This window comes from Fragaria vesca, linkage group LG5 (assembly GCF_000184155.1).
Source record: "Fragaria vesca subsp. vesca linkage group LG5, FraVesHawaii_1.0, whole genome shotgun sequence".
Taxonomy (NCBI): Eukaryota; Viridiplantae; Streptophyta; class Magnoliopsida; order Rosales; family Rosaceae; genus Fragaria; species Fragaria vesca.
The window spans coordinates 12784073-12810815 of record NC_020495.1 but is presented as its reverse complement, the minus strand read 5'-3'; the positions used below and the strand labels follow the sequence as shown (position 1 = coordinate 12810815).

General features: G+C 37.1%; 3 protein-coding genes across 3 annotated transcripts; 1 reads left to right on the top strand and 2 right to left on the bottom strand.

Moving 5' to 3' along the window:
• Positions 1-4059: 4059 nt before the first annotated feature.
• LOC101295336 (mechanosensitive ion channel protein 2, chloroplastic-like) lies at positions 4060-9649 on the top strand. Its single transcript, XM_004299683.1, has 14 exons — positions 4060-4101; positions 4370-4538; positions 4671-4730; positions 4908-5059; positions 5235-5358; positions 5438-5535; positions 5660-5773; positions 6082-6142; positions 6494-6643; positions 6809-6919; positions 7114-7281; positions 7388-7501; positions 8094-8150; positions 8697-9649. The coding sequence occupies exons 2-14, from the start codon at positions 4458-4460 to the stop codon at positions 9420-9422; spliced, it is 2016 nt and encodes a 671-aa protein (XP_004299731.1). The 5' UTR covers positions 4060-4101; positions 4370-4457; the 3' UTR covers positions 9423-9649.
• Positions 9650-9680: 31 nt separating this feature from the next.
• On the bottom strand, positions 9681-13230 carry LOC101308584 (uncharacterized protein At1g04910-like). Its single transcript, XM_004301315.1, has 10 exons — positions 13099-13230; positions 12954-13016; positions 12760-12844; positions 12597-12667; positions 12326-12414; positions 12028-12231; positions 11266-11527; positions 10832-11059; positions 10484-10681; positions 9681-10263 (listed from the first exon to the last, which is right to left on the bottom strand). The coding sequence occupies exons 1-10, from the start codon at positions 13228-13230 to the stop codon at positions 10054-10056; spliced, it is 1542 nt and encodes a 513-aa protein (XP_004301363.1). The 3' UTR covers positions 9681-10053.
• A 2989-nt stretch (positions 13231-16219) lies between these two features.
• LOC101295045 (probable ubiquitin-like-specific protease 2B-like) lies at positions 16220-26301 on the bottom strand. Its single transcript, XM_004299682.1, has 15 exons — positions 26047-26301; positions 25824-25953; positions 25676-25725; positions 24685-24885; positions 24519-24594; positions 23948-24056; positions 23510-23554; positions 22767-22898; positions 21275-21475; positions 21134-21189; positions 20963-21056; positions 19528-19618; positions 18740-18859; positions 17608-18039; positions 16220-17473 (listed from the first exon to the last, which is right to left on the bottom strand). Exons 1-15 carry the CDS (start codon positions 26269-26271, stop codon positions 16652-16654), a joined length of 2784 nt encoding a protein of 927 aa, XP_004299730.1. The 5' UTR covers positions 26272-26301; the 3' UTR covers positions 16220-16651.
• Between the last annotated feature and the right edge of the window lie 442 nt (positions 26302-26743).

Below are 26743 nucleotides of genomic sequence, written 5' to 3'. Positions count from 1 at the left end.
CTTCTCAATGATAACAAAAATGCTCTCTTATTATAATATCAATTTGGCTAAAAAATACTCCAACGATAGGATATAGAGCCTTAACCCTTTATTATAAAAAACATCTAGAAGATATCCGAAAATATCCTACACGATGCCGCTGTTAGTGTAATAATTTGCTCTCAAGTTTTTTCACTTCATCATTTTTCCCTTTCAATCTCTTGCTTTCTATTGTCTTCGTTTTACAAAATTTCATCTTTTAGTTCATCAATATTTTTTTCCCTTTCCTTTATTTCTTCTTCTACATTTTCTTTCTTATTGTCTTCTTTTTACAAATTTTCATCTTTCAGTTCATTCTATTTTTTTCCTCTTTCCTTCATTTTCTTTCTTATCGTCTTCCTTTACAAATTTTCATTTTTATATCATTTTGCGTAACTATAAAGATGTCAACAAAAAGATTTTAGACTTTGTCCAAAAGCAATGAATTAATACCGATATATAATTTTAACCCACCCCACATCCTAACCTTGGATATGTCCCTGCATGTTACTTTTTTTTCCTTTTACATATATATTTTTACTTCAAAAATTTTTATTCACACATGTTTGCTTTTTTAATATACACCCCGGTCTCGTTCACCTGGTCAGCTACTGACCAGGGAACATATGGTCACTCGCCGTTGGATCAAGTTCATTTAGATCTGATGGTTAAGAATTAACACATTTATTTGAATAAAAATTTGTTTTCGTTAAAAACCAAGACGGCTTCTCAATCGATCTCATCGTCTTCGCCTCGTCTCCTCGTCTGTTTACAGACCCAGAGCTCGACCCATTTCAATGCTCTATCTATTTTCGTTGATCTGAACCAGACCCATTTGTTTGTCTTGCCTCAATTTCAAAACCCAAACCCAGATTGTGCTCTGGTTGTCTCTGCATGTCGAATTTGGGAAATGCAATGCAATGGTGAGCTGAGTTTTGGATTGAATTACCATACCCTCTTTGATTGTTTCTCTTTTTTGTGTTCAATTTCCAACACCCTTCGGTTTGTTTAGCTGGTAGGTTGTGTGATTAGCTTTGTTATCCTTGGTCTGTGCATTGGGTGATGGTCAGGGGGAGTGAAATGTGATGTGGATCTTGATCTGCATAATTCTGGTATGCTGGGGATTTTTGGGTTTTGATTTTTGGTATTTTGTACCTTTCTCATGGTTCTGTTGAAGCTAAATGTTCATGGCCTTTTGTGAGAAGAGGAGACGAGGAGCTAGAAGATGATGGGATCGATTGAGTTTGGGTACTGGGAAAAAGAAGAAGAAACTGTCTGGGTTTAACGAAAACAAATATTTTTATTCAAATAAATGTGTTAATTCTTAACCATCAGATCTAAATGAACTTGATCCAACAGCGAGTGACCATATGTTCCCTGGTCAGCTACTGACCAGGTGAACGGGACCGATATACACCCATTTAATATTTTTTGCCATTTTTTCCCTTATTTGTTCCTAGTTTACCCTTTTCTTTTCCTCCCTCCCTCTCTATCCCATTGTGCAGCCGTTCCCTCTTTGCCTATCTGCCCTCTCTTAATTCTAGCATCTTAGTGATCAATTCAATGGGATAGTAGGTCTGTGATCGAATCTAACACTTGCCATAAACAATTGCCATAAACCAAAAAAGACATATCTAGAATCAAACCAAATACATAACTGCTTATCATAGCAATTTGAATTGAAGAATCATATTCTGCTGGAATGAAGGAGGTTGGGAGCTGCCCTCTTTCTGTATGGGTGAATTGTTAGACACATTGAGCAAGATTGCTGTTGAATTCATCCCATCCTTCACCTTGCTGTCGACGACTTACAAGGTTTGAAGTTGAGACCATTGTGTCGTCGAGCTTATTGGAGAAGTACGTCTCTCTCTTTTTTTCTTGAAGGAAAGAAGAAGGGTAGAATAGGATTTTAAATATTTACAAAAAAATGGGGTGTGTATGTAACAAATAGAGTTGTATGAATAAAATCACTCTTTTACTTCGGTTGTCCTATATGTTGATAAAGAAATGAATAAATGATGTAGGACGAGAACGAACCAAATTTAGACAGAAAAAAAATAAAAATCAAGAAGCGGCGAATAATAAAAAAGAATGATATGAAAATCGGTAATTCTCGTGTAAGAGATTGCTAGCCGTTGGAATATTCTTGTGTCAACATCTTCTTGAATATTTCAACGGCTAGCAACCTCTTGACACGAGAATTACCGATCTTCATATCATTCTTTTTTATTATTCGTCGTTTCCTGACTTTTATTTTTTTCTGTCTAAATTTCGCTCGTTCTCGTCCTACATCAATAAAACTTGTACGTGCTTTAGATATTTTTCTTTCTTTATTCTAGATTTTCACATCGTGGGGTTTGTTTGTTTTTTTCCTGTTCTTTTTTGGGTTTTTTTAGGTCTTCATGTTATTAAGGTAGGAAAACGAGTGATATTTAGCATTTCTGATTTGTTTGTTTGTTTGGTTTTTTTTTTCTTGTGAAAATGGGTGCTGGCATTGGCATTGGCACGGCATGCAGACTAATTAAAGTTGCAAGTCATCAACACCTCTTTTGTTTTGCTTGCCTTATAATCTGAGTCGATCGATCGATCGACATCATGAGTACGTCCTCTTCCGGGATCATTTGTATCCCATTAAGAAATGATAATACCACGATGGTACATATCTGTGAGGGATAGTCTTACAAGACCAGTAGGAATCTTATCAGATCGACAAAGAGGACAAGAGCGTTTTTTCCGATCCAGCCATGTCTTAATGCATTTGATATGAAACACATGTGAGCAAGGCAAGGCAATGCAAGACCTAATCCTAAACTCGTCCAAGCACACACTACAAATCTCTTCCCCTGAAACCGTAATTACCCTTCCCCCTACAACCCCAACTCTAATCTCTCCCCCCTTTAGAACCCGCCGAGTAATATGATGATATGTCGTATTCACTCTTCAAATCGAAACTTGCAACGCAAACAAACCCTGATTCTTCCTCTCCGGACCAATTCCCATCCCCACGCGCTTAACCTCACCAACTATAAGGGCGTGCTCCTCGCTACCTTGCTCGACTCTAAATTGCGAAAGAAATGGAGAAAGCTTTGCACCCAGTTCATCAACCGTACTCAGTAGCACGTTCAGATCGAACTCACCGCACAGTTTCTTCCCGGCGTCCTCATAATGATGGATTAGAGTTGGCCAGCCGGTTTCTTGTGGTGATGATTCGATGAAGTATGTGCTCTTGGTAGACGATGTACTGGCGAAGATTTGGTGTTGGGTAGTGTAGAGAAACTGGACTTGAAGTCGAGCCGGTGAAAATGCTTCTTGCAGATTTGGTGTGTTGATGGGTTCCACTAGTTCCACGGTGGCGCTGAGCCGCTTCTCCTCCCGGGAATCGACCACCATATCCCGCGAATCCATGGCAATTATTGAAAACCCTAGAGGGTGTAGTAAGGGATGGAGTGAATAATTGTGAGAGAGGACTGTCGCACTGCCCAAATATATAGCCGATCCACAGAAAGAAATCCAAATCCTAACCGTGTAAGGAAAAAGTTCTCCATTTCCTACAAAACAAATTCCTAATCGTGGAAGGAAAACGTTTTCTTGGAAAGAATTGGTTTCGTTTCCTACGGGGGTCCAGTCTCCTGTTGATAAGATCAAAATCATTATCCATTGAGAAAGATATTTTATTTTATTTTAATCCAAAACCTCCACCCGGCCCAGACCCGATAACGACCCGAACGCACGTGCCTAAACATCATCGAGACCAATCCACCACGCGGCGTTGGCAAAGCGAGGAAGCTTCTGCTAAAATACGCACACCCGCGCACGATAAGGCTTCATAGTCTAAGCGCCACATAACAAAATCCAAAACGCTGCAGTTTGATTGGTCCACGCTGTCCCTGTCCGAACCCTTTATACTGTACCTCCCGGCGCACGTTAGCGCAGCGCCAGCCACTTCTGGCTTCTCCGCACCTCTTTCTCTCACCCACGCCAGCGTCTTCTACACGAAACCTTCAATCTCTTCAAAACCCAAAGAAGGAAAAAAAAAAATTGAAAACGAAGAAGAAGAAATTGTCATCTTCTTCTCTCCGGTAGGTAAGACTACACTGCTTCCTTTAATTTTTATTTTAATGTTGAGAATTTTTAGTAATACTGTGTAGCTCAAGAAGTAATCAGAATTCTGCTTTCGATTTTTCTATATATATTGTTTTTGATTTTTACTTATTCCGAGTTCTTGCTTAGTTTAAGTGTAGAGAAATGGTTGCTTTTGCTCTGTTGAATTTTGTTAATTTTTTAAATTATTTTTTGGTATATTTCAAGATTTTGAATGTGAGCTGAGGAATTTGAAGTGATGGTTGAGCAGGTGTTGCAGTGATTTTGGAGCGTTTTGAGTCTCGGAGAATCGGGCCGGGTTTTCGAAAGCGGTTGCGGTTCGGTTTGAGAATCAAGAAATGCTGCAAGCTGGTTCTATGAGGTTGTTGTATGAATGGAGAGGTCCTAGTGTTCATGGATGCCATAATAATCCACATGCTGTATGTGAGACTTCCTTGTGTTGTTTTTTTTTTTTTTTTTTTTAATACATTGCATAAGTGTGGATGCCTTTTTGTTTAATTTGTTTTTTGTGGAGTTTTAATTGAATCGAAATGGATTTGCGGATATTGCAGGGTGTTGTTGGAAAGGGTCGAGTACATATGGTTAGCATCAATCTTCCGTCGCATGGCTTGGTATGTTATACATGGATTCTGAGTTTTATGTTCTCTAGAATGCATTGTTTTATATTGCTTTAGAAATCTGCTCAGTGTTCCTTATTTGTGAAGGTTTTGTGGAATTGAGGGATAATTTTGTTGTAACGTAGTGTAAGACGTTCAGAATTCTTTTCTAACATGTGATTCTCGCAACAGGGTGCCTGCAGTCTCCATCTTCTAAGCCGTGTTCGTGGCCCAATAGGTCCAGTATCTTCCAGATGTAATGTTTTCTTGTGTAGATCTGTTTTTATACCAAGTGGAGGAACTGGGGCTCCCGCTCTGAAATCTGCTGCTATAGTTTTAACAAGGTATGGCTTTTGTGCACCTTTGCATTCTTGTTTTAATGTATATATTCTTTCTTGTTAGTCTTCCTCGCATTTATTGCTCATCAAATTATGCTCGATCACGTAGTTGACTTCATTCTATAGTCTTCTCATTATTATGTAGTATTTGGTATCTGACCAAATTTAACATATTGTGCAGGTCTTATAATGCTTTACGTGGAAGCACTGTCATGCTTAAATTGATTCAGGCAGTTGCTATCATTGCTTTTGCTGTTTGGGGTCTTGGACCGCTGATGCGCACGGGGAGGATTATATTTTTTCAAGTATATAACCTACTATTCTTCTACCATGCATTGCTTCTGGACAGTTGAAGTGATTAATTTTTCCTTCAATTTCCTGCAGCGAACTGATAGTAGTTGGAAGAAAAGTAGGTCACACTATGCTATGACCTCTTACATTCGGCCTTTAATGCTTTGGGGCGGAGCAATGCTTGTATGCAGGTCTATCTCCTTATTTGCATGGAATCAGATTCAAATGTTTGTTTGAGTAAAAATTTTCAGAGGTACTTGTCTTTACTTGTCCAGTTCTTTTATCTGCACTAACTAAAACAAGCTGCTATTTCAGAGCATTGGATCCTTTAGTCCTACCATCAGAAGCTAGCCAGGCTGTCAAGCAAAGACTTGTACATTTTTTACAATCAATATCAACAGTGCTGGCATTTGCCTACTGTTTGTCGAGGTGAGTCCAGTGCTGCTCTTAAATAAATCTGTTAATTTCTCTGTGGAATAGTATTGGAGTAGTTAATTAACTTGTCCTATTCTCAATAAGTAATTTGAACATTGACAATGACCTATCTCTGGTCTTAACAATCTTAGTTCTTCTGTCAATACCTGATAACCTGATTTATTGGCTTCATTTTTTAACTTTTGCTGTCTTTTTCAGTTCTATAAAATCATTGATTTGAAGCGTCCATCTTGGTTGATTGTGGTGGCTCTGGTTTTGGGGTTACAATTTGATTTTCTAATATTGTACTTTTTTCTTTGCAGCTTGAACCAACAAGCACAGAAATTCTTTGCGGAGACAAATGACCCAAGTGATACCAGAAATGTATGTTTTTGTTACTTTTAGTTGGCTACTTTCTTTATCTGGTGTTTCGCCTTTATTATTGCGTTGGAACTTGAAAAAAAAAGACTTCCTTTTCCCCAAGTAATACTCAAAACAAAAGGCACTAGCGCTCATGAAAATAAGTTAAGAACGATTAAGATGAGCAGTTGTGATAGAAGCTCTGTTAAATTGTACCTTGTAATTAGCTTCTATTGATAAGATTGTTGCATATTTTTCCTCTTCCAATCAATTTTCTACTATTGTTAATTATTATGTTACGATATTATAGATTTAGTTATCTTGAGGGTAAAAGATTGTTTCTCTCTAAACAGTAATTGTTTTTTGCTTGGGCAGATGGGCTTTAGTTTTGCTGGCAAAGCTGTTTATTCGGCAGTTTGGGTTGCTGCAGTGTCATTGTTTATGGAGTTGCTGGGATTCTCAACCCAGAGATGGCTAACAGCTGGGGGTCTGGGTACAGTATTGCTCACGCTTGCTGGTCGTGAGGTACAAATATTTCTTCCACTAATACTTGAAATATTAACAACTACTATTTGTATACAATAACCAATCTGGATTATTCAGGTGTATACTTTGGTCAATATTTTAGATGCTATTTGAGACTTGTGAAAGCTTTTGTTGATTGTGTACCTTGTTATTTTTTGAACTCAGATATTCACAAACTTCCTTTCCAGTGTAATGATCCATGCCACACGGCCATTTGTTGTCAGTGAATGGATTCAGACTAAGATTGAAGGCTATGAAGTTTCTGGTACTGTCGAGGTTTGTATAAATCTTTATTAGTAATTCATAAAATTGGAAAAGCAATTACCTGGAAAATCATAAATGCATATGCATGGATACATTGCCTCCACCTTAAAACTAAGATGGCTTCAACAGTTTGGTTGCCTTACTAAACAAGTACTGCAGTTGAACTTGTCCTTTCTAATTTTTGATAAACTGTTATATTGTGCCAGCATGTGGGGTGGTGGTCACCAACAATAATTAGAGGCGACGATCGGGAAGCAGTTCACATTCCAAATCACAAGTTCACTGTGAATGTTGTGAGGAATCTTAGCCAGAAGACTCATTGGCGTATCAAGAACTACATAGCCATTAGTCATTTGGATGTCAATAAAATTAATGTGAGTAGATTTTCAGTTCACTGCTCTGTTTAAGCTTATGGCTCAAGAAATTTGCAATGGTTCTATCATCTCATGCAAAAATGGGCCATTCCTTTACTTTCTTCAGATTATTGTAGCTGACATGCGCAAGGTTTTAGCCAAAAATCCTCAAATAGAGCAGCAAAGGTTGCATAGAAGAGTGTTTCTGGATAATATCAATCCAGAGAATCAGGCTCTTATGGTAAGGCTGTATGCTGGCATTTGTGAGGTTTTTGTTGATATATTAATTTTTTTAAATATATTTACCATTTAAAATATACAGTTCTCTGCCATTTTGCTCCTGTTTTCTCTTATATACTTTTGCTTCTCCTTTCCAAAAGCAATAAGTTCTATCATTTGAGAATATATGAAGGATATTTTTTTTATGTCCATGGTGATTTTAATTGTTAAACTCATATCCAAATCCTTGCATCTGTGTAAATTTTTTGCTTTCTAATGATTGTTTTATTGGGTTGGTTATGAACATCTGCATGTGGGAGCACAGCCAAAATGCTTCATAGTTTGATATCAATGGAACATATATTGGTCGACATATAGAATATACATGCTTAGTTTGGACTTTCTATCTGCATTATGAGTTCAATGTTTGTTATGCATCTCATTCTCCTTTTCTGTCGTAATCTGAGGTCAGCAATCTGTGCACCTAGAAAGTGCAGTAGGGTTTCTTGTTATTGTCTGTTCTTTTGATTGTGTGTGTGTGTAAACTGTAACACTTGATAATTGTTTTGTATTTCATTCTTAAAATTCTGATAAGTTATCCATTTTGGTTACAGATTTTGGTATCTTGCTTTGTGAAAACATCTCACATTGAGGAGTATCTCTGCGTGAAGGTAATAGTAAGACTACATAAAGTATTATGCAATATGATGCTTGACAAAACGATTCACGATTGAATCTGAAATAGTAGAAGTCAAGATAAAACTTGAATTAGATGCCCTTACAACTTTGAGGAGAAGCCGACTAATAACACCAAGACATATAGTTGGTTCTTTAGTTACACTAGCTTTGTGCTTTCAAGTTCGGCTGTTTTACTTGTTGATTTCAGACTTCTAGTTAATGATTCTGAGACTTGATGCTGAGAGTTTTCAGTAAAATGTTAGTGCTATCAACCTTGCATGGATGTTTTGCTGTTCTGCTATATGACTTTATTACATATTTTTCTGAGAAGTGGGGCTTCCAAAAGCTCCTAAGGGTAACTTTAGGATCGACTAGCAAAAGAATCAGTGTCACGTTTTCAATCAGACTCTGACAGTTTATACTTTGGTTGGTTTACACGGGTGTCTGAATTGTATGTTTATTCATGGACATATCAAGTTATCAGGGCTTCCGGATTGAATGTTGAATATTATCTCATATAGGATCTGTTAATGCTACAGGAGGCAATACTCTTGGATCTTCTCAGAGTTGTCAGCCATCATCGTGCTCGCCTTGCCACACCTCTCCGCACAGTTCAGAAAGTATACGGGGATGCTGACTTGGAAAATGTGCCATTTGCTGACACCATTTTTGGTAATTCTACAGCGCGTACTAATCGACCATATCTCCTGATCGAGCCATCATACAGAATTAGCAGTGATGATAAAAGTAAGGCTTCTAATCGCTCAGCACGCACAAATGGAGACAAGGAAGAAGCTAAACCTGGGCCAATACCAACTCCTACACAAACTGAAGATAAGGCAAGTTTTACTTCCAACTCAAGCACTAGTCCCAAGACTTCGGAAATGCCATCTGAACCCCAGACACAGAATGAGAAAACAGAATATGCAGGGAAGGAGAAGAAAGTTGATTCCAAATATGTATCTCCAGAAAAGGTGACATCTAAGAATTCTCCTGTTACTTCAAGTGAGATGGATGGTGGAAAGGCAGATATTCCTCTGACCACTGTACATGCAAAGCAAGATGGAGAGAAACCTGTTACATCTCCGTCTACAGCCCGCCCTCCCTTAGAAGAGAATATCATTCTCGGTGTTGCCTTAGAGGGATCTAAGCGAACACTTCCAATTGAGGAAGATATGGCTCCATCTCCTATAGAATCAAAAGAATTTACTGCGAGCCGTAATGGCAGTGGCGGGTCTCCTCTTGGCACAGATTTGAAAGATTGATGACTGCATTCTAGAGCCTGGCCAAGTTAATAGCAGGACAAAGAAGGCTTCCGATGGCATAACGGTAGTCTTGTAAGTGAAAGTGTAAAAATGGATGCCGCTGCATTTTTGAAGCTGGCATCGCAATGTATCCCATGATTGTTTGATAGTTTGAAATGGAATTATGTGGGTCAATTTGAAACTGTTAGTTTCTCCCATCTTCAAAATACAAACGGTTCAATAATTTTTGAACCATATGCTTGGCAAATTATTTCATATGATCTCCAAAATTCAATTTGGATTTATCTTGAGAGAACTAAGAGCAAAGTACTGCATCAACTGACAACAATATTGAAGAGTGTTACGAGTTGCAACTTGGGTTAGATGAATGAAGCTCAAGCTCACTATGTTGCTAGAAAAGTCTTGTGCTTTCTGGACAGTCTATAGCCTAATCAAAACTTTACGGGAATGATTATGCAGTCTCTACGCTGATACTGGATTTCACTGGTGAGAACCTAAGCTTGCCCTTCAGGCATCAATATACAATATTCACCTAAATGAAGGCTACAGTAATGACACAACCTACAAAAACCTACTTGTAATTTAAGGCCGATAACGATTTAAAATCACAACCTCTTGATATTTACATCAATTAAGCTTGACACATGCAATCAGGAGCAGGATATGTGTATATGGATTGCTTCTCCTTTCTCAACCTGATCTGCCCTTGTCTGTTTTTATGCCCGTCCAAAACTGCCTGTTGGAACTCTGACCACTGCATGCTCTTATTCAAGAATAGCTTACTCAACAGGGTCATGCTTGGTCTAATAGTCTTTAAGTTCATATAAGCTCGATGACACACCTGATACAGATTTCATAATCTATGTTAGAATTCTGACATTTATAAAGCAAATGTCCGTGTTATATGTATTATAAAATAGTCATAACAGACTATTTAGGGAATTTTTTTCACTACATTTGAATCACAGTCTACAGATCAACCCATTTAAATAACTCAACCCCTACAATCACAGTCTAGAACAGAAACGGTTACTGAGTATCGAGAGTTTGATAAGTATTACCAGTGCATTGTGCATGTTTCCCGGAGAAGCAGAAATGAAGATGTCACTTTGCATGCTCACATAATAGTCAACTGCAGCTGACAGAGAAGCCTTGCCTTCAACCTTGGCCCTTTCCTTGGCGGAAGTAAGGCTCTTCTTATCCTCCATTAGTGGAAATAATCTTCTCAGAGTTGAGATCCTTGCTTCTCCGCCATAAACCTGAAAAAAAAGAAAGTATATTCTTCATCCACTTAATCACCCCAACTGCTAACAGAATTTCAATTTTTATTGCCAAGTAACATAAGGAATCATATGGAACATAGGCGCTACCCTTGGCCATTAATAACAGCAAATTTACTCAAGACAAACCTTGTGGGAAGCAAGATAAAGCCGTGTGCTATTGTTGAAGCCGAGAGCTGCTAGCAACAATCCAATCTCTTCAGGCGTCAACGGGCAACGCCCCTGAATTCTGAGCTCTTCATCTGTGAACTGAGATTTTAGGACCCTTCCCTGCCAAATCACTTGTCGATATTTTGCAAGAGCAAGTTTCTCAGCTTTACCACCACCAAAATCACAGGCGGAATGAGCAGCCATATCCTGTAAGAGTATGTGCAGGGATAGAGGATATAAGCAATTACTAAACCAGGAATACAGTTGACTGCTATTAAGTGAAAAGTAACGATACAGGATATACAACAAACTTGGATTTGACATGAAGCATAGATCTGAAGCTTCAATTTCCGAAAATAGAAAGACGCAAATCCAAAATTCTCAAGATAATCCAAAGCAGATGAGGAACATACTTTGTCAAAGCGAAGATGCAAAACAACAAACTTCCCAGCTCCCTGTTTATCAAGGTCATCTGTTCCCTCTTGTGAGTCTGTGTTTTGGTTTCTTATAGGAGGGTTGCGGAGACGATTAACAAGGGCTTCTCCCAATTCCCTGATATGAGGAACAAAGGATAAAGCTTGAAAGTTCACTTTACAACGTAGGCGCTGGATGCTTTCAGGCATATTGTCGAAAGACAAACGATGGGAGAACGGGGAAATAGCAGCAATTCCATAACTGTATCAATTAACACCGTCTACGTCATAAAAATATAAATTCCTGAACGTTGACCATAAATTTCAAAAATCTGCATTTACAGATATACTGAAGGTTGGGTTGTACAAAAGTAAGATACTTGAACCATGTCCATATGATATGTTGGCTAAAACCCAGACAAAAGTAATCCAATAATAACATAGGTAAATGATTTCTAACTTGCTTGACAGGTAAATCATATCATCGTGATCAAACGTTTGATTGTTCAACCCACCTCACCCTTAGCCCTTCCCTTAGTTTTACTTAGATAAAGGACATTAAATGACTTGAAACTGAGTTACCAGGACCAGTTCCAATATGGACAGGGGATCTAGCTCTATGTACATACATCATAGGACACTAGTATAGGATATCAAGATATTGAGCTTAGATTTCTAAAACAGAAAATTGAAACAGGGTGAGGTGAAATATTTTAAGCAAACTCCAAATCTAAAGTAAGAAACGTTGAAGCATTTACTGACCTCTGCATTGTGGGCAAGACATTTTCCACATACCACTCAGCAGGAGCGTGAACTGGTGCCGTCTTAATTCTAGTCGGCCGTATGCCTGTAGCATAATACTCCCTAGAGCTCCAAGAAAACTCACTAGGAAGTTCTTTAACTATAGAAACTTCATTCCGTAGGACATCTAAGAAGTGATCAACATCAAAAATCTCCTCAAAGGAACTGCAAAGCACAAACACTTCCGCATTATTGGCTCCACTTTGGAGAGAATAATACATTCTAGATAAGTTTCCAGGTTAACTTACTCACTATATACCTCGAATCTTGCCAAACAGGATTAACTTCAAGGTGCGGTAGAACCAGAGTTGCGTTCAAGATTTTAGCAACAGCCACCGCGTCACAAATCTGTTTGTAAAACAACCAGAATAAAGTTTATGAGACATTCTAATCTTACATATTTTTCTTCTTCGGCTATATAATGTCACAGGAAGTAACAAATTCGAGCAAGTGGGCATTCTAATGTGACCCCATTATCAACAATGCACATCTCTTCAGCAATAATTTCCTCAAACGATTCTAAAACTCACCCCCATTTTCTGCTGGTTCAAGCCTCCATCAAGGAACACCTGAATATACCCATTTGATCCTTTTGGCTTCACTGCCAGAAATCAATAACATTTCATTAGATAACAATCAATTCAATTTCATATCACAAAACTAAAAATTAAAAATTAAAACTTTAGCACTCACATGAAGCACTTTTAGGCTCTTCAGGGCAATGCTTCCATCCTTGGTTTCCCAAAGGAGCCCAAACCTTGATCTGTTGCTCAACAGACTAACCCACATTTCCCCCAAAAAAAAGAGAGAAAACAATTAGAGCAAAAATGGTTGATACCAAAATGGATTAAAGCAAATCAAAAATGGAGAGAACAATGGTAACTCACAGATTGGGTTGACAAGGCAGCTTCTAGAAGATGCAAATGTCTGGGCTTTGGAGCATTCCATTCCTGCAACATTCCATTTTTGGTTTCAGTATCAAAAAGGGTTTCCATTAATGGAAAGAAAGTTGAAAGCTTTAGAGTGACTTACAGAGAAGATTGAAGGAGAGGCGCGACCCAATGGGCCGAAGAGACTGGGGAAGAAGGTGGGGAAGAGAAGGAGGGAGAGGGCAGCCAAGGCGGCTCTCTGAGAATGGTTAGGCGAGTAGTAGTAGGGCTTCATGGGTTTCGATCGGAGAAACCCAGAAACGTCACATACGTGATTCAACAGAGAAGCTCAGAAATGGATCGGAGAGGTTTTATCGAGAAAGCAGGGAAGGGAAGGATGCATGGTAGCTTATGGTGTGGATGTCCTCACTTGGGTCAGTCTTCTTATGGGCCTCATGCGTTGGGCCCAACCCGAGAATGTTTTTTCTTATTTTCTGTTTTTTTTTTTTCTTCTGGAAATTGCCTCCTTGTTCAATTGGGACAAATACCCTTGTTCAATTGGGACAAATACCTTATCTTCCCGGGTATGCAATTACGTGACTAACCCTGGTTCCTAGTTCCCCAAGGCGCGTCTATATATACCCTACCAGTGTTCTCGCTAATTCACTATCCCAATTCTCTCTTTCTCTGCGATTTGAAAGATGAGGAGGCTGTTGTCGTTTTTGAAACTTCATCGGGTTAAGAAGGAGAAGTTGAAGAAGAAGAAGAGGAGAGATCATCTAATGTTTTCTCTTCAAGAGTTGTTGCCTCATCATCATCATCATTCTACTACTGATGATGATATGGCAATTATGCTCTCTGTGAGCGATCTAATGGTTGATGATGATCCCGAGTTGAGCTTCTCCTAGGATGAGTTACTAGTTGATGTTCCTGTGGCAGAGGAAAACACTAGTATTCTCATTCAGCTTCTGGAGGAGGAAGAACAGAGCCTCAACACTTTTATGTCTTGTTTCGACGAATGGCTGTCCAATCCCGACTCATGATGATCAGTAGAGCCCTTTGTGTCTGTTTAGTGATTGAACTCCTTGGAGTCTTGTGATGTTACCACTTTGTTTTAGGATTCATCTAGTGTAACAAGCCACTTAGTTCTAGTTGGTTGTAGCTACTATAGTTAGGAGGTGTTTCAGGGACTAGTGTCTCATTTTTTGTAGGTTTGATTGCTTCTCAAACCAATTCATCTTGTAATGTTATTATATATATATATATATATCAATATAGTTGATTCTTTTTATCTTACATTACTTTCTGTCATTGTCTCTTCAATAAAGTTGTTTCTGTTTCATTCTACCTGTGATTGTGATTGTGATTGTGCTGCTGTGTATGGACTTCATTTCACATTATTGCTAGTCACTTTGTATATTACTTCTTCATAAACCATATGAATTGGCAATTCAAATCAGCAGATATTCCATGATCCTATGTTCATCAGGACGCATGAACACCAAATCATGAACAATCGATCAAATAGCATTTTGTTCTTATAATTGTGAGCTAATATTGTATATATATGGATACAATTCTAATGAATTTCAATGACACAATCAATCAAAATTGCAAACTTCAACTAGCACTAATGAAGCCATCTGTAGCGGCACGAAAAGAATGCCGGTAATATTGTTACAGAACTAGGGGAAGATGAAGATCTTTACAAGTAGTCAATCCTGAATGCTAGAAGCACTTTCCACACTAGCAATTATTACCTAGAGGGAAGCTTAGATAACTTGGCTGCCCAATATGATTATATGATTATATGGTTTTAAAATTCCATGTCAAGATTACAAACAAGAGAGGCCAAAGAACAATAAAATGTAAACTGAGACCAAGGAACTCTAGCTAGAATATTTCAGAAAACAACACAACTAGGTTATGTCAGTGATCTTAGACATGGCATTATGATTGTGAGATATATATAAAACCATCAGTATAGGTGATCATCCAATGGCAGCTTCTCCCCCTATAACTGAGTCTGTTTCCATCCACATATGCCTTTCAAAGCTTTTCCTTTCTTCTGTTTCACTGAGCATGCCTTGCTATACAAGAATTTTAGAAAGGTTAGATTTCAGTCCTAAACCATTGGTAGCAAACTCATTGAAAAGAGTAAGTTTACCTGTTTTACCTCGATTCATTTTTTAGAAGTTTTAAGATTATACACTGCATATATCTGAATACTCACAAAATACCTCTTCATTAGAAAAGTGAAAACATAGCCAAACTGTAGCATAACCACATCTCATGCAAGTCCAAGGTGTATCTGAGATGTATTCAGAAGTCAGAGTCAACAAATACTCCATTTGGATTATTTCATACTGTATCAGTAATCAGTATCAATATTTGCATAGATACATGCTAAAATTTGCAAACTATTAAAAGGTGATACTAAACAATGAACATGAACTCATGCCATCAAAGTAGCAACAAAATGAAAGTGGAATTCCACAAACTAGGACAAATTGGTGGTGGTACGGAAAATTGAACCGCTGAACAAGTCTAGCAGAATTATATAACTTCCTGGCATTTACAAGACTGGTTGCGGGGTTTGATTCCAACACAAACCTATGTAGAGTGAACCCAGGCCCCAGGGTGTGGTACACTACTGCAGTAAAGCTAGAAAATGTTGGAGAAGCTCGGAAACTTCTTGGTGATCAAGAAAACAGAGAAGCTAACAGAGTTAAGAATCATACAGTAAATAACTTTTGTTGGATAGTAATGTAGCCCGAGTATGAGCAATGAGAGGACCTACTGCTTAAATATCTCTGTATTCTGTCGACTCCATGTTTTTGAAGAGCAAAATTCATAACAGTTATGAATTTTGTTTTAGGATTAGTGATTAAACTGCTTGGAGACTTGTTATACTGCCTCACTTTGTTTTGGGATTCTTCTAGTGTGACCACCCAGTTCTAGTTAGGAGCTGTTTCAGGGACTCTTGTATCTAATTTCGTTGGTTTGGTTGCTTCAGTGTAGTTGATTCTTTTTGTTTTCCTCTATTTACACTTTCTTATATTATCCTTAGAATTTTTTTTTCTTTGAAATCATTATCCTTGGATCTTCTCTCATCTTGTTGCTAATTTAGAACAGCAATTTTTTACAGAAAAGCATATAGCACTATTTGTTTCAAATAGAAGAATAAAAAAATACTGAAATCTAGAATTCAGATGAAAAACACTGAAATCTAGAATGGAGCATTGAACATCAGTTTCCTTCACAGTTTTCGAAAATGACCTTGTATTGAAGAAGACTTCAAGCATACTACACATAGATTTTACAGAATTAGAATTCTGATATTAATAATGTTAGTTCTACATTGTATCCTCCTAAACGAACTTGGACATAAAACCCTAAATACTTAAATAGGTGTCATCCGAGAGCGGCGACCCCGTTCAATCGGACAAACAAAAATGGTTAATTTTCATACTTGGATTGGGGTTTCACTCGGTCAAAGGAAATGTTGTAGATTGTGGCTAAAATTTCAAAACACATTCTTCCTATTCAATTTCCTCCCTTGCCCAGGTGACAACACTAACACCCTTGGTGCCACCATCTGACCTGACTATTCACAGTGTTCAAAAATAACCTATCAAATACTTATGCACAAACATCTACTTGACATAGAAACAAATCGTCGATGGCCTCACTAAATTTGAATCCTCATGAAGGTTTCAAGCGAGACATTTTTCCCCTTCATCAGGAGGTGTAAGCCTCATTCTTTTTGCAGCTCGTTGCTCTTCTGACTCAGGCTCTTGTGACTCACCCACAAAACCATTATCACATGAGATTGCACCATTACCCACCATGTCAACATCTTCCTGAATTGGCATATCAGAAATTTCTTGGGATGAGGGAAGTGAACCTCTATTTTCATTTCCAACATGCACCTCTTTTTGGTCCAGAGAGCTTTCTTCAATAACAGAAGTGCTCTGCATATCACCTGAACCAGATACAAGGCCGTCTGCTAAACACTCGGCATTTTCTGTTGATGGATAAGTTGGTACATCCCCTTCTTCTCTCCGACTTGGACCTCCAATTTCATGTCCATCATGGACCTCTCCATGCTCCTGCGAACCTTCTTCAATCAAGAAACCACTCTGCATCTCACCCAAAACAGAAACAAGGCTATCTACCACACACCTGACACTTTGCAATGATGGATAATTCTGTACGTCCATTTCTCCATTCTGGCTTGGACCCAAATCTTCTCCAACCGCATCATCTTCAATGATCTGTATGGCTTTAGAATGATCACCATTTTCAATGATCTCTATGCCTTCGGAATGATCAGAGGCAATTGATCTGTCAGGGGATGCTTCAATGTTTCCATTTGGTGCCTTTTCAGACGTCTCCAAGTTATACGAAATCTCGGCTCCAAAAGATTTCGAAGAGCGTTGAATGCCACAAGTTTGAGATGTAATTTCAGATATTTCTTGAAAGCTACCGTCTCCTGTAGCAAGATAGGTAAACTGCTCTCCAGTTTGGGTTTCTTCCTGTTATGAAATAAATGAATAGCAAGTATTGTCAGTGAATTTATGTAATATCACATGTAAGCCATAATTAATCATGTTCTACTAGCTAACAGACAAGGAATTGTTCTCAAAACAAGAAGAATAAAAGACTTTACCTCTAATTGTGGTTTAGCTCCATTGGGATGGTAAAAAGGAGATTTATGTTCAAAAGACTGATATTGTCCAAATAGTGAACCTGCAGCTTCTCCTGACTGAAAAAATTCCCTGAGAACCAGGCCTGCATCACTAACGCACTCAGAACTCCTAAGTGAAGATGTGGGTAACAGAGTCATTTCGATTCCGTGTTCTTCTTGAGAGTTAGATATAGATATATTTGCTTGGCAAGCAACTGCAGGACTGGATCTTCCAGAAAGAAACTCCGCACCAATTTCAAGCTGGTTACATCCTGGATATTTAGCCTGCACTACATCACTGCAAGCTGGCAAACAGACTTCCCGATAACGATTTTCAATGAGTTCAAAAATTAATCTCTGGATAAGAGTGCGCTTGAGAGAAGCCTCTGAAGGACGAAACCAATTTGCATTTAGCTGGTAAGAGAAGATGCAGTTTTGTACAAGTTAAAATGCGAACATAATGAAATTAAACAATAACTCAAAACTCTTTATAGGTAACATCAGAAGTCTAAAAGTTCAAGGATATAAGTTAAGTATAGTAAAGGTGAAAAGATGGCGTTATATGATAGGAATTCAAATCCGCATGCACAAACATACCAGGTATGCAGAAGCATTGGAACACTTCGAATCAAGAACTTAAATAAAAACGTATAGGTGGCTGGATCAAACCGAACAACACCATTACTTGAATTTCCTAATCCTTTGTCTTTTTAGCCATCAAATTTCATCCAATGACTTCTATTATTTGTAACTGAATTAATAAACTGACTTGAGATATTATGTTTCCCCACTGAAGTATGCTTGGTGTTTGAAACTTACAACACTTCTATAGGAAGTTAATGCAATATAAATGTATAGAAGCACACATAAAGAAGAAATGATTTCCTATTCCAGTGTGAATACATGTGGTGGGCCCCCTCAAAAATCACAAGAGTTTATGATAATCACCTTCTACACTTAAATAAATTTGTAACAGTGGCAGAGCAGATGTGTATGTTAGGTTCTTTATTTGATAATTTTAAATTCTGGTTCAAATGTTACAGGGAAATTAAGAAGTCCCGGGGCCAAAACAATAAAACAAACAATGAGACTGAAAATAAAGTGGACCACTTACAAAGGTGGAGAACTTATTTATATGGAATGGATTGAAGATAGCAGGAGCTTCTTCCAGAAACAGCTCTAGATAGTGAAGCAAAAACAGGCCACAATCATATGTATTTTCCTGTTGTGGCAGCTGAAAAGAAAGCAAGCCAGTATCAAAAGATTGAATAATTTACCATCAGCAATCATTTAACATTTCTGTATATCATAGAACACAGGAAAATGATGATAAAGAGTTACTTTTCATTAACATAAATATTTTATGAAAATTTAAAAAGAGAGTAAAGTTATATTTGACGAATTAGAAAGCTCCCGAATCATTTTCTCAATTATTTTCAGATGAAGGTCTCTGAAAATGATTTTGTAACACTGGCACTCACTATTTTCTCAATTGTATCTAAAGTTAAAAGGTCCCCGAATTCAAAATAAGAATAGCTCCTTAATCTAGCCATAATACTTTTGTGAGCATCAGAAACTACAAAGCCACCGCATTTTTGTCACCCCAATCTAGAAAACCTTACATAACAAAATTTCGGGATGCCCCATTATTTCCCAAAAAGAGGAAAAGATAAAAGTTGGTCACAATAACCAAGCATGTCATCAAATTAAACACCAAGGTTTTCTTAACAATGAAGTTTAGTTGGACAGAAACTAGCACAAAAACAAGGTAATCCATAGAATATAGCGATCATATGACTCGATATAGTCTGCAATCATTCCTTCATCCTCAAACTTCAGATAGAGTATCCATCTAAAGCAGATGGATACTCTTATCTGAAGTTTGATAAGACTGATCCATACCTCCAGTGAGAGGAACCGCAGGTTGTGGAAGTTTGATGAGATTTCTTCCGATGTCTCCTTTTTCTTTTCTTTCCACTCTTCCCACAAATAACTACAATTTCATTATCAAACATTGGTATCACAGTTTAGAAGATTTGATTTCAAGTTACAATAAAAAGAGGAAAAGTAAAACATAAAAATAAATGGTTCACCATGATAAATTACGAAGTTAATGTCATGAGACGCTTACGGAAACACATACAGAAAAGGTTAAAAGAAAGAAGAGCAAAGCACAGCACCAGTAATTATACAATTCAAGTCTAGCCTGTGATGGTTTGCAATTTCAATTCTCCTTTGGTTTTGTTACTTTTGTATATATTATGTTTCAATGTCTTACGTACAACTGTATAAGGTTTCATTGTTTAATAAACATTTTATGTACTACAAAAAACTAAACATTTTTTCAACAAGTATTTATGAATGTATGGCTGTTGTGTGTGTGTCTTTAGTGCAGGAACTAAAGACGACGCTTGCAATGATTGAGAACCATTCCAAGGTGATTAGAATATATACAGAACCTCAAGTAGATGACATCGTGCTAAGAAAAGGAAAGCTTGACACAAAAATATATCCTGAGATTCAAACCATTCTACCACTATAATATTTCGAAGTTATATAACTAAACTGTCTACGCATCACTTTAGTTCATCTCACATCATAAAAGGATAATGACTTGCTGAGATCAACATATGTGCTTAAAGGAGCATGCCAGTGTAACCCGCCCCGTACAATGGCTACGAGTTCTAATGTAAGATTAACCATTTTCCGATTAAAGAACATGTGAATCTTACATATCAAAAAATAAAAAATATGTCAAAACCTTTATTGTGATGGGACTCAAGTCAACTGTTCATATACATATCTTACCATTCAAGAGAAAAGAAAACAACCGAAAACTTTCGCCTTAGGGCACTATGACCTATTGGACTAATCTGAAAGCCACCTGGCCTAAATAACTTTTTAACTCTTAGTTTATACTGAAAGAGCAACAGACACACTAGTGTCATCCAAAATACCTTTTCTATATAGGACAGACTTGTTTAACCAAAAGGAACACCATATATCATACTATGATTCCACGAACCTGGCCTCCACGGTCAGATATTCACCATGAAAAGGTAATTGCAATTATTGCATCAATACACATAGATTTTTATTTAAATTAAAAGTAAAAACTATCATATAACCTATTATTTTCCAGCAAAGTTCTTCCTTTTTTCCCTCTTGATTGATAGGATCTAAATCCCAAACCACTGATGCACAAACTTGTACAGCTTGTACCAAAGCACATTATCCACCTCTAATTTGAATTATCAAAACAAGAACAACAAGAAATGAAAAGAAAGAGTGAAAAAGAAATTCTTCAAATTTAAATCCATAAGTAGCTAAAAGATACCTCTGAACATGATTTTTGAGACCTGTATGACTTCCTTTGAGGGAATCCAAGTGCAATATACAAGGTACTTTAACTGCCTTGCCTGAGTCTCTAACTGAAACATGACAAAAGCACATAAATGATGGAAATTAATTTAAAATCAATGTGCATATGTCCACTCATATAATTTACCGTTAGATCTAGCCACTTCACCAGGATGACATATAACAATCAGAGTCCAGTGTAGACTGCCATTAAAAAGCACAAAAACCACATCTCAGCGCATGAATTGATTGAGCTTACAAAAGAGTCAGTTTGAACATGTGATCATACTTGAAGTTTACAGGGATGAAGATGTAATCCTTTTCAAACAAATCGACTTTCCTTGTCCATTTCCGGACACGTTGGAAAGCAGCCCTGCCACCAGCAACACTGGATGGATCCTTGTCCAGGTCAACCAGCTTTCGGAAGAAAAAACTATTGAAAAAGTAGAACCTGTGCTTTTCGTCTGGTTGAATCTGATTTTCCAAATACCTATCAATGGGTTAAGAAGGAACTGTTACTGGAAACAAATTGATAGAACTGATGACAACAAGAAACATATTTTGCCAAAAGAAAAATAATGAGTAAAGGTTCATGGATCACGAATGCTGGACATACTATTGTAAATTGCCCAAGGGCTCAAAAACCCGTTAAATTTGGAAATGAATGTTTTAGAGCACAACCTAGCCCAATTGCCTTTTTAGGGCAGGCCCTCGGAGAATTATGTTTGGTCGAAATAAGTAAAAGCACACAAATTCCTGCCTTCCCACCCCACCAGTCCCCTTTTTCTACTAAATTCAGCTCATTTCAAATCAGAGTAAAAATAATAATAATAATAATAATAATAATAATTAAAAAAACAAAACAAAAGAAGGAAAATTTATCACTAACTTCAGAAAAATCCAAAGTTCAAAATTAAAAAAAAAAAAATCCTTTTCTTATCATGGAACTCCTGCTGGAATTTGTCAGACTATTTCAAGTTCATAGGTATAAGTTTTACTCTATTGGTATGATTTATAGTGTATACGGGATTAATTAAGTTGGAGTTAAGTCCTAGGAAACAGAAGATCTTCCCAATGGTAACATTGCGGTTGCTAGCATACTAATTGTGTGGAACTCCTTGTAAAAGAAAAGTAGAGTGCAGAAAACTAAAAGACGACATACTCTAACACCACCGCAGGACTGAAAGTGGATCCTGAAATACCGGGATCCTAACGCAAATTTCAAACACATCAGGGTCTAAAGTCCAAATTAATAGTGAGGGTGAAGGCCAACTAACTTTTCTGACACTGCCTAATCCCATTGTGGGGGCAGGTCCAACTACAAATACCCAAAGCGGAAGTAAAAGTCAAGTCTTTGTCAAGGTAGGACTGAAAAAGTTTAATTTTCTTCAACTGATTTAATGCTGCATATATAGGCAGTAGGGTAGCGATAAAGTCAATAGTCACAGCTCAAACCCCTTGTAACCGTACTGTCTATTATAGTCTTTTATTTCCCTTTTGCTCATACCACTCATTTACTTGATCTAGAAAGAAAAAGGAAATAACAAATATTGTTGCATCTGCAGGCAACACTAGATACTTGAAAAGATAAAGATTCTAAAAGTTGGGTGAGCATTTTCCTATCTAAGTCAAAGATTTAGGTTACAATAGACCACTTCTAATAAGACACACAATAAACAATAAAACAAAACAAAAACCAAAAAGAGAACTTTTGATTTGGACATGTACATTGGTATTATGGTTGAGCAAATAAAACCATTTGTGTCGATGAGCAAGCTTACTTGATATAGAAGTCGATCAATGTATCGTTAATAAATATCTCTGGCTGTAAGAGATCAACATCTCTCCTACTGATGGTAACGGAATCAGGATCCCCCTCCGGATATACAAAAGTGTCAAAATCCTCATCAAAACTGTATAGCATCACAAAATTTTGTTAGTGTATATCACACACTACAAAGAAGAGTAAAAGAAAAGAAAAAGCAAAAAATTAAAGCAACCTAGTTAGTTAACAACCAAACATATGTTCTATATTACCGGGCATTTACAACATAACTTGAACAATTTCCACTTGGCTTTCGCCTCTAAAACCACTAAAGTTTCACAAGCAATAAAGGGAAAAGGGACAACAGAACTTGAATCTTTTCCCATTTCTTATATGATTTAAAGCAAAAAAAAAAAATTAAAAAAATGAATAAAATGACAATGTTCTCCTAAAGCTCACAGCAAAATTTCCTTCCTATTTACAAAAACAGGATGTAGGATAAACTTAAACATGCCTCATTAAACTACAAATTCAAGATGACCAAATTCCTCATCATATAAGAGAAAGAATTATATTAAGAACCACAACACTCATAAATAGGGAGTTAGAGACATAAGTTTATACATACGTGTCTGTGTGTGTGTGTGTGTTGAATAAAGCAAAGCAAAATAACAGAACAAAACATTATATAAATAATTACAAACAGTATTCATATAGTTGTAAATCCACCGAATATAAAAAAGGATTGCTTCAACTCACTTTGGGAAATAACGCCTCTGGCCAAGTGAATCGCCCGCTTCCATGCTTCATGTACCAAAAGATAAAAAAGGATGGGTATTACAATGCACCGAACTACTAAAGTTAGATAAAGGAAGGACGATAAAACAACCGAGAGTAACCAATTTCAAAATACATAATTTAAAGACTATCTATTAGCATACAGCATACATCAATTGCTGCAGCTGTCTTACAAGATTCAACAATTGCTATTCTACGAGTTAGAAACAATTAAAACTGCTCTGATTTAATAGTTCAGTACAAAGATCATCCCATTTGTGCATGTATACTTGACACAATAAGAAATAAAAAATGCACAACTTTATGTGTGGCTTATTGACCATGTATAGAACATCAATAGAATAGGTACATGAGGAACATGGAGCAATACTGTATAAAATGCCGTTTAAAGACACTTACATTTGCACAGGATCCAATATATCCAAATATTTATCATTTAAACATGCTATTCTTTCTTGTTGCTGTGACCAGTTCGGTTCAACAACTCCAATCTTCAACTCCTCAATGCCTAGGAGAAATATGGATAGCAAAGAAAGAGAACCACAATCAGCTCCAAAATCTAAACTTGTAAGCTTTTTTCTTTCTCTGAGAGAAAGAAGCAAATCACCTCATATTACACATACAACTCAATCACATATATAACTAAAGATGCATAATCAATACTTGATGGCAAATCACCTTCCAATAATATCAATCTTACGACTCTTAGCTAATAAAAAATCTTTTAGTCAAACCAATAGAATGACCGCAGATAGTCTATTCATCTAATGATTTTCTAAATTCTCCGTGTCCTTGTTACATATCTAAAATTGTTAAGAAAATGGAAAAGTGAGAGTCTGCCCTGAACGTGAATTGAAATTGATCAAAACTTCATAAAGAGATCAAATTGGACTTGATAAAGATGATCCACTCAAGCAACATTATGCAGCGACCTAAAAAAACAAGGGATAGTTCGTACAAGTGCACTGACCTGAAATACCAAGTGCATCATCATCTTGATCTGCATCCTTTGATAGTACACGGAGTTTTATCATGACAAATTCCGCCTGAATGTAGACCAAACAATAAACTGTATACGCTCAGTGTCATGCATATGTAAAATGGGTAAAGCCCAATAGGATAGTATCAGGACTCACATTTTGAACCCACTGACACTCAACATTGACAACATCACCAACTGCCCATTCAAAATTTAAGGTTTCGTCACTTTCAGACGGTACTAAACCACTGATTTTGATGCAACTGTGAGAGAAAGTTAACTGCTGGGCTCCTGTACAATAACTATCCCCATATACAACATAATCGGGATAAAGAACAACGGTCGTATTTACATTATCCTGCAAAGTGTGCAAATGAACATATGTCACGATTGAAGGTCTTCTAGCAGTGAATAAAAATGGTCTAAAAAACTTATCGCAAAGAAGGATATCTTTTTTTGCAGATCAAGAAGAAGAAAATTTTGAAAATTTTAATACTAGACAACATTGGTTTAATTTTCTGAAAAACATGTATTCCATTTCCTGATGGAATAGACACTTTGCTTAACTAATTACAATAACATTTAAGAATATATGGGACCATCTAATGATAGCATCAGAGAGATATCAGATATGGTATTCGAGAACATGTCTAAGAACCCCAGACCACTAACACTCAAATACAGAAACTCAAAAACAAATTCCATCAACTGGCACTGGTAAGTATGAAATGGATAGAGTAGCTCCCAGACTGATCTAAATCAAGAAAATGGAACAATAGATAAATGAAAAGGTCAGGCAGTGAATGCACAAAAGATTTCCGAGCTCTAAAAACCAGAATCCAGTCAGCATTCCAAAAAGGTAAGGAACATCTCAGTCAATCTCTGCTTCATTATCTCATCTTTATTTGCTCTGTTACAGAAAGTATTATGTTATATATCATCATTTGGCTTCTACCCTTTGTTTTCCCGGTGCAATTTTGACGTAGAAAACAAAGATACCTGTTATAAACCACCCCCCCCCCCCCTACCAATATTCAATACGCAATGAACCACTATTTCTATATCTTTTTGTATTGATCAAAATAAAGTTATGATAGAGATTAATGTCACATGCATTGGAATGGATGGGAAGGATAAAAGAAGAGTACCATTTCGAAATTTCCCGAGCAATGACCCAATTCATAAGTACCCAAAGAACCTGAGAGAGAACAACATAAAATAGTCAGAAAACAAAATGAATAAGCATAGTTAATACTAAGATAAGCATCAACAATCCTCCAATTAACCAGAAAGTACCGTCATCCTCTTCCATTGGGTAGTCATCCTCTTCCATTGGGCAGTCATCCTCTTCAATTGGGGACAGGGGACTTGATGGAGACTCACTTGTGCTTTCATCAGCATCTGAAATCACATCAACTGGATCGTTCTGCACAAAATCCAAGTTGTATAGCATTAGATTTGATTGTTGATTTCTGCACTGAGGATGTACTTAAGAGCAAATATGTGTCAGTTAAAGTACATTTGACGGGGACACTGTAAGGCCACAGTCTAACTGGCTTTTCCCGTGGGAAGGTGAGGGAGCATTTGAAACTCCAATCTCTATTTCGGAAAGAAAATTTCTGCATCCATTGTCATCTAAGTCAGACTGTTGTTCATGACTATTGGATTGTGTAGCAGCATCCTCTTCTATTGTCCCCAAACGGGAATGTAAAATAGCACTATCACTGCAATGATCATGGTCCATCGCATCAACCCCTGTATAAGGTGTGCTACTGACTTTGTCCAAATCAGATTGTTGTTCATGACTTAAAATTTCGGATTCAGTGGCATCATCAAATTTCAATTCTTTTTCGGAAGCAAGCTCCTCTTGAATTGTCTCCAGAGGAGGATGAGAAATAGTATTTTTACAGCAGCGATCAGTGTCACCTTCATCAACATCTACACATGGTATGCTGCTGATTTCTTTTGCTTGAACGTTGGCTTTTTTGGAACCTAGAAGCATAGGTAGATGAATTAACATAGTTTGAAAGGTGGTACAGCTAGTTTAGAAAATAATATTTGAATCAGCCAATTTAAATAAATAGAACACCAACAACAAGATATCAACATGAATCATAGAGAGACAGAAGAAAACATATAAAATATGAGAAACTATTCCCAAACCATCACAATTTTCTCGACTTACTTAACATGTTAATCGACCTAGACTTTGAAAT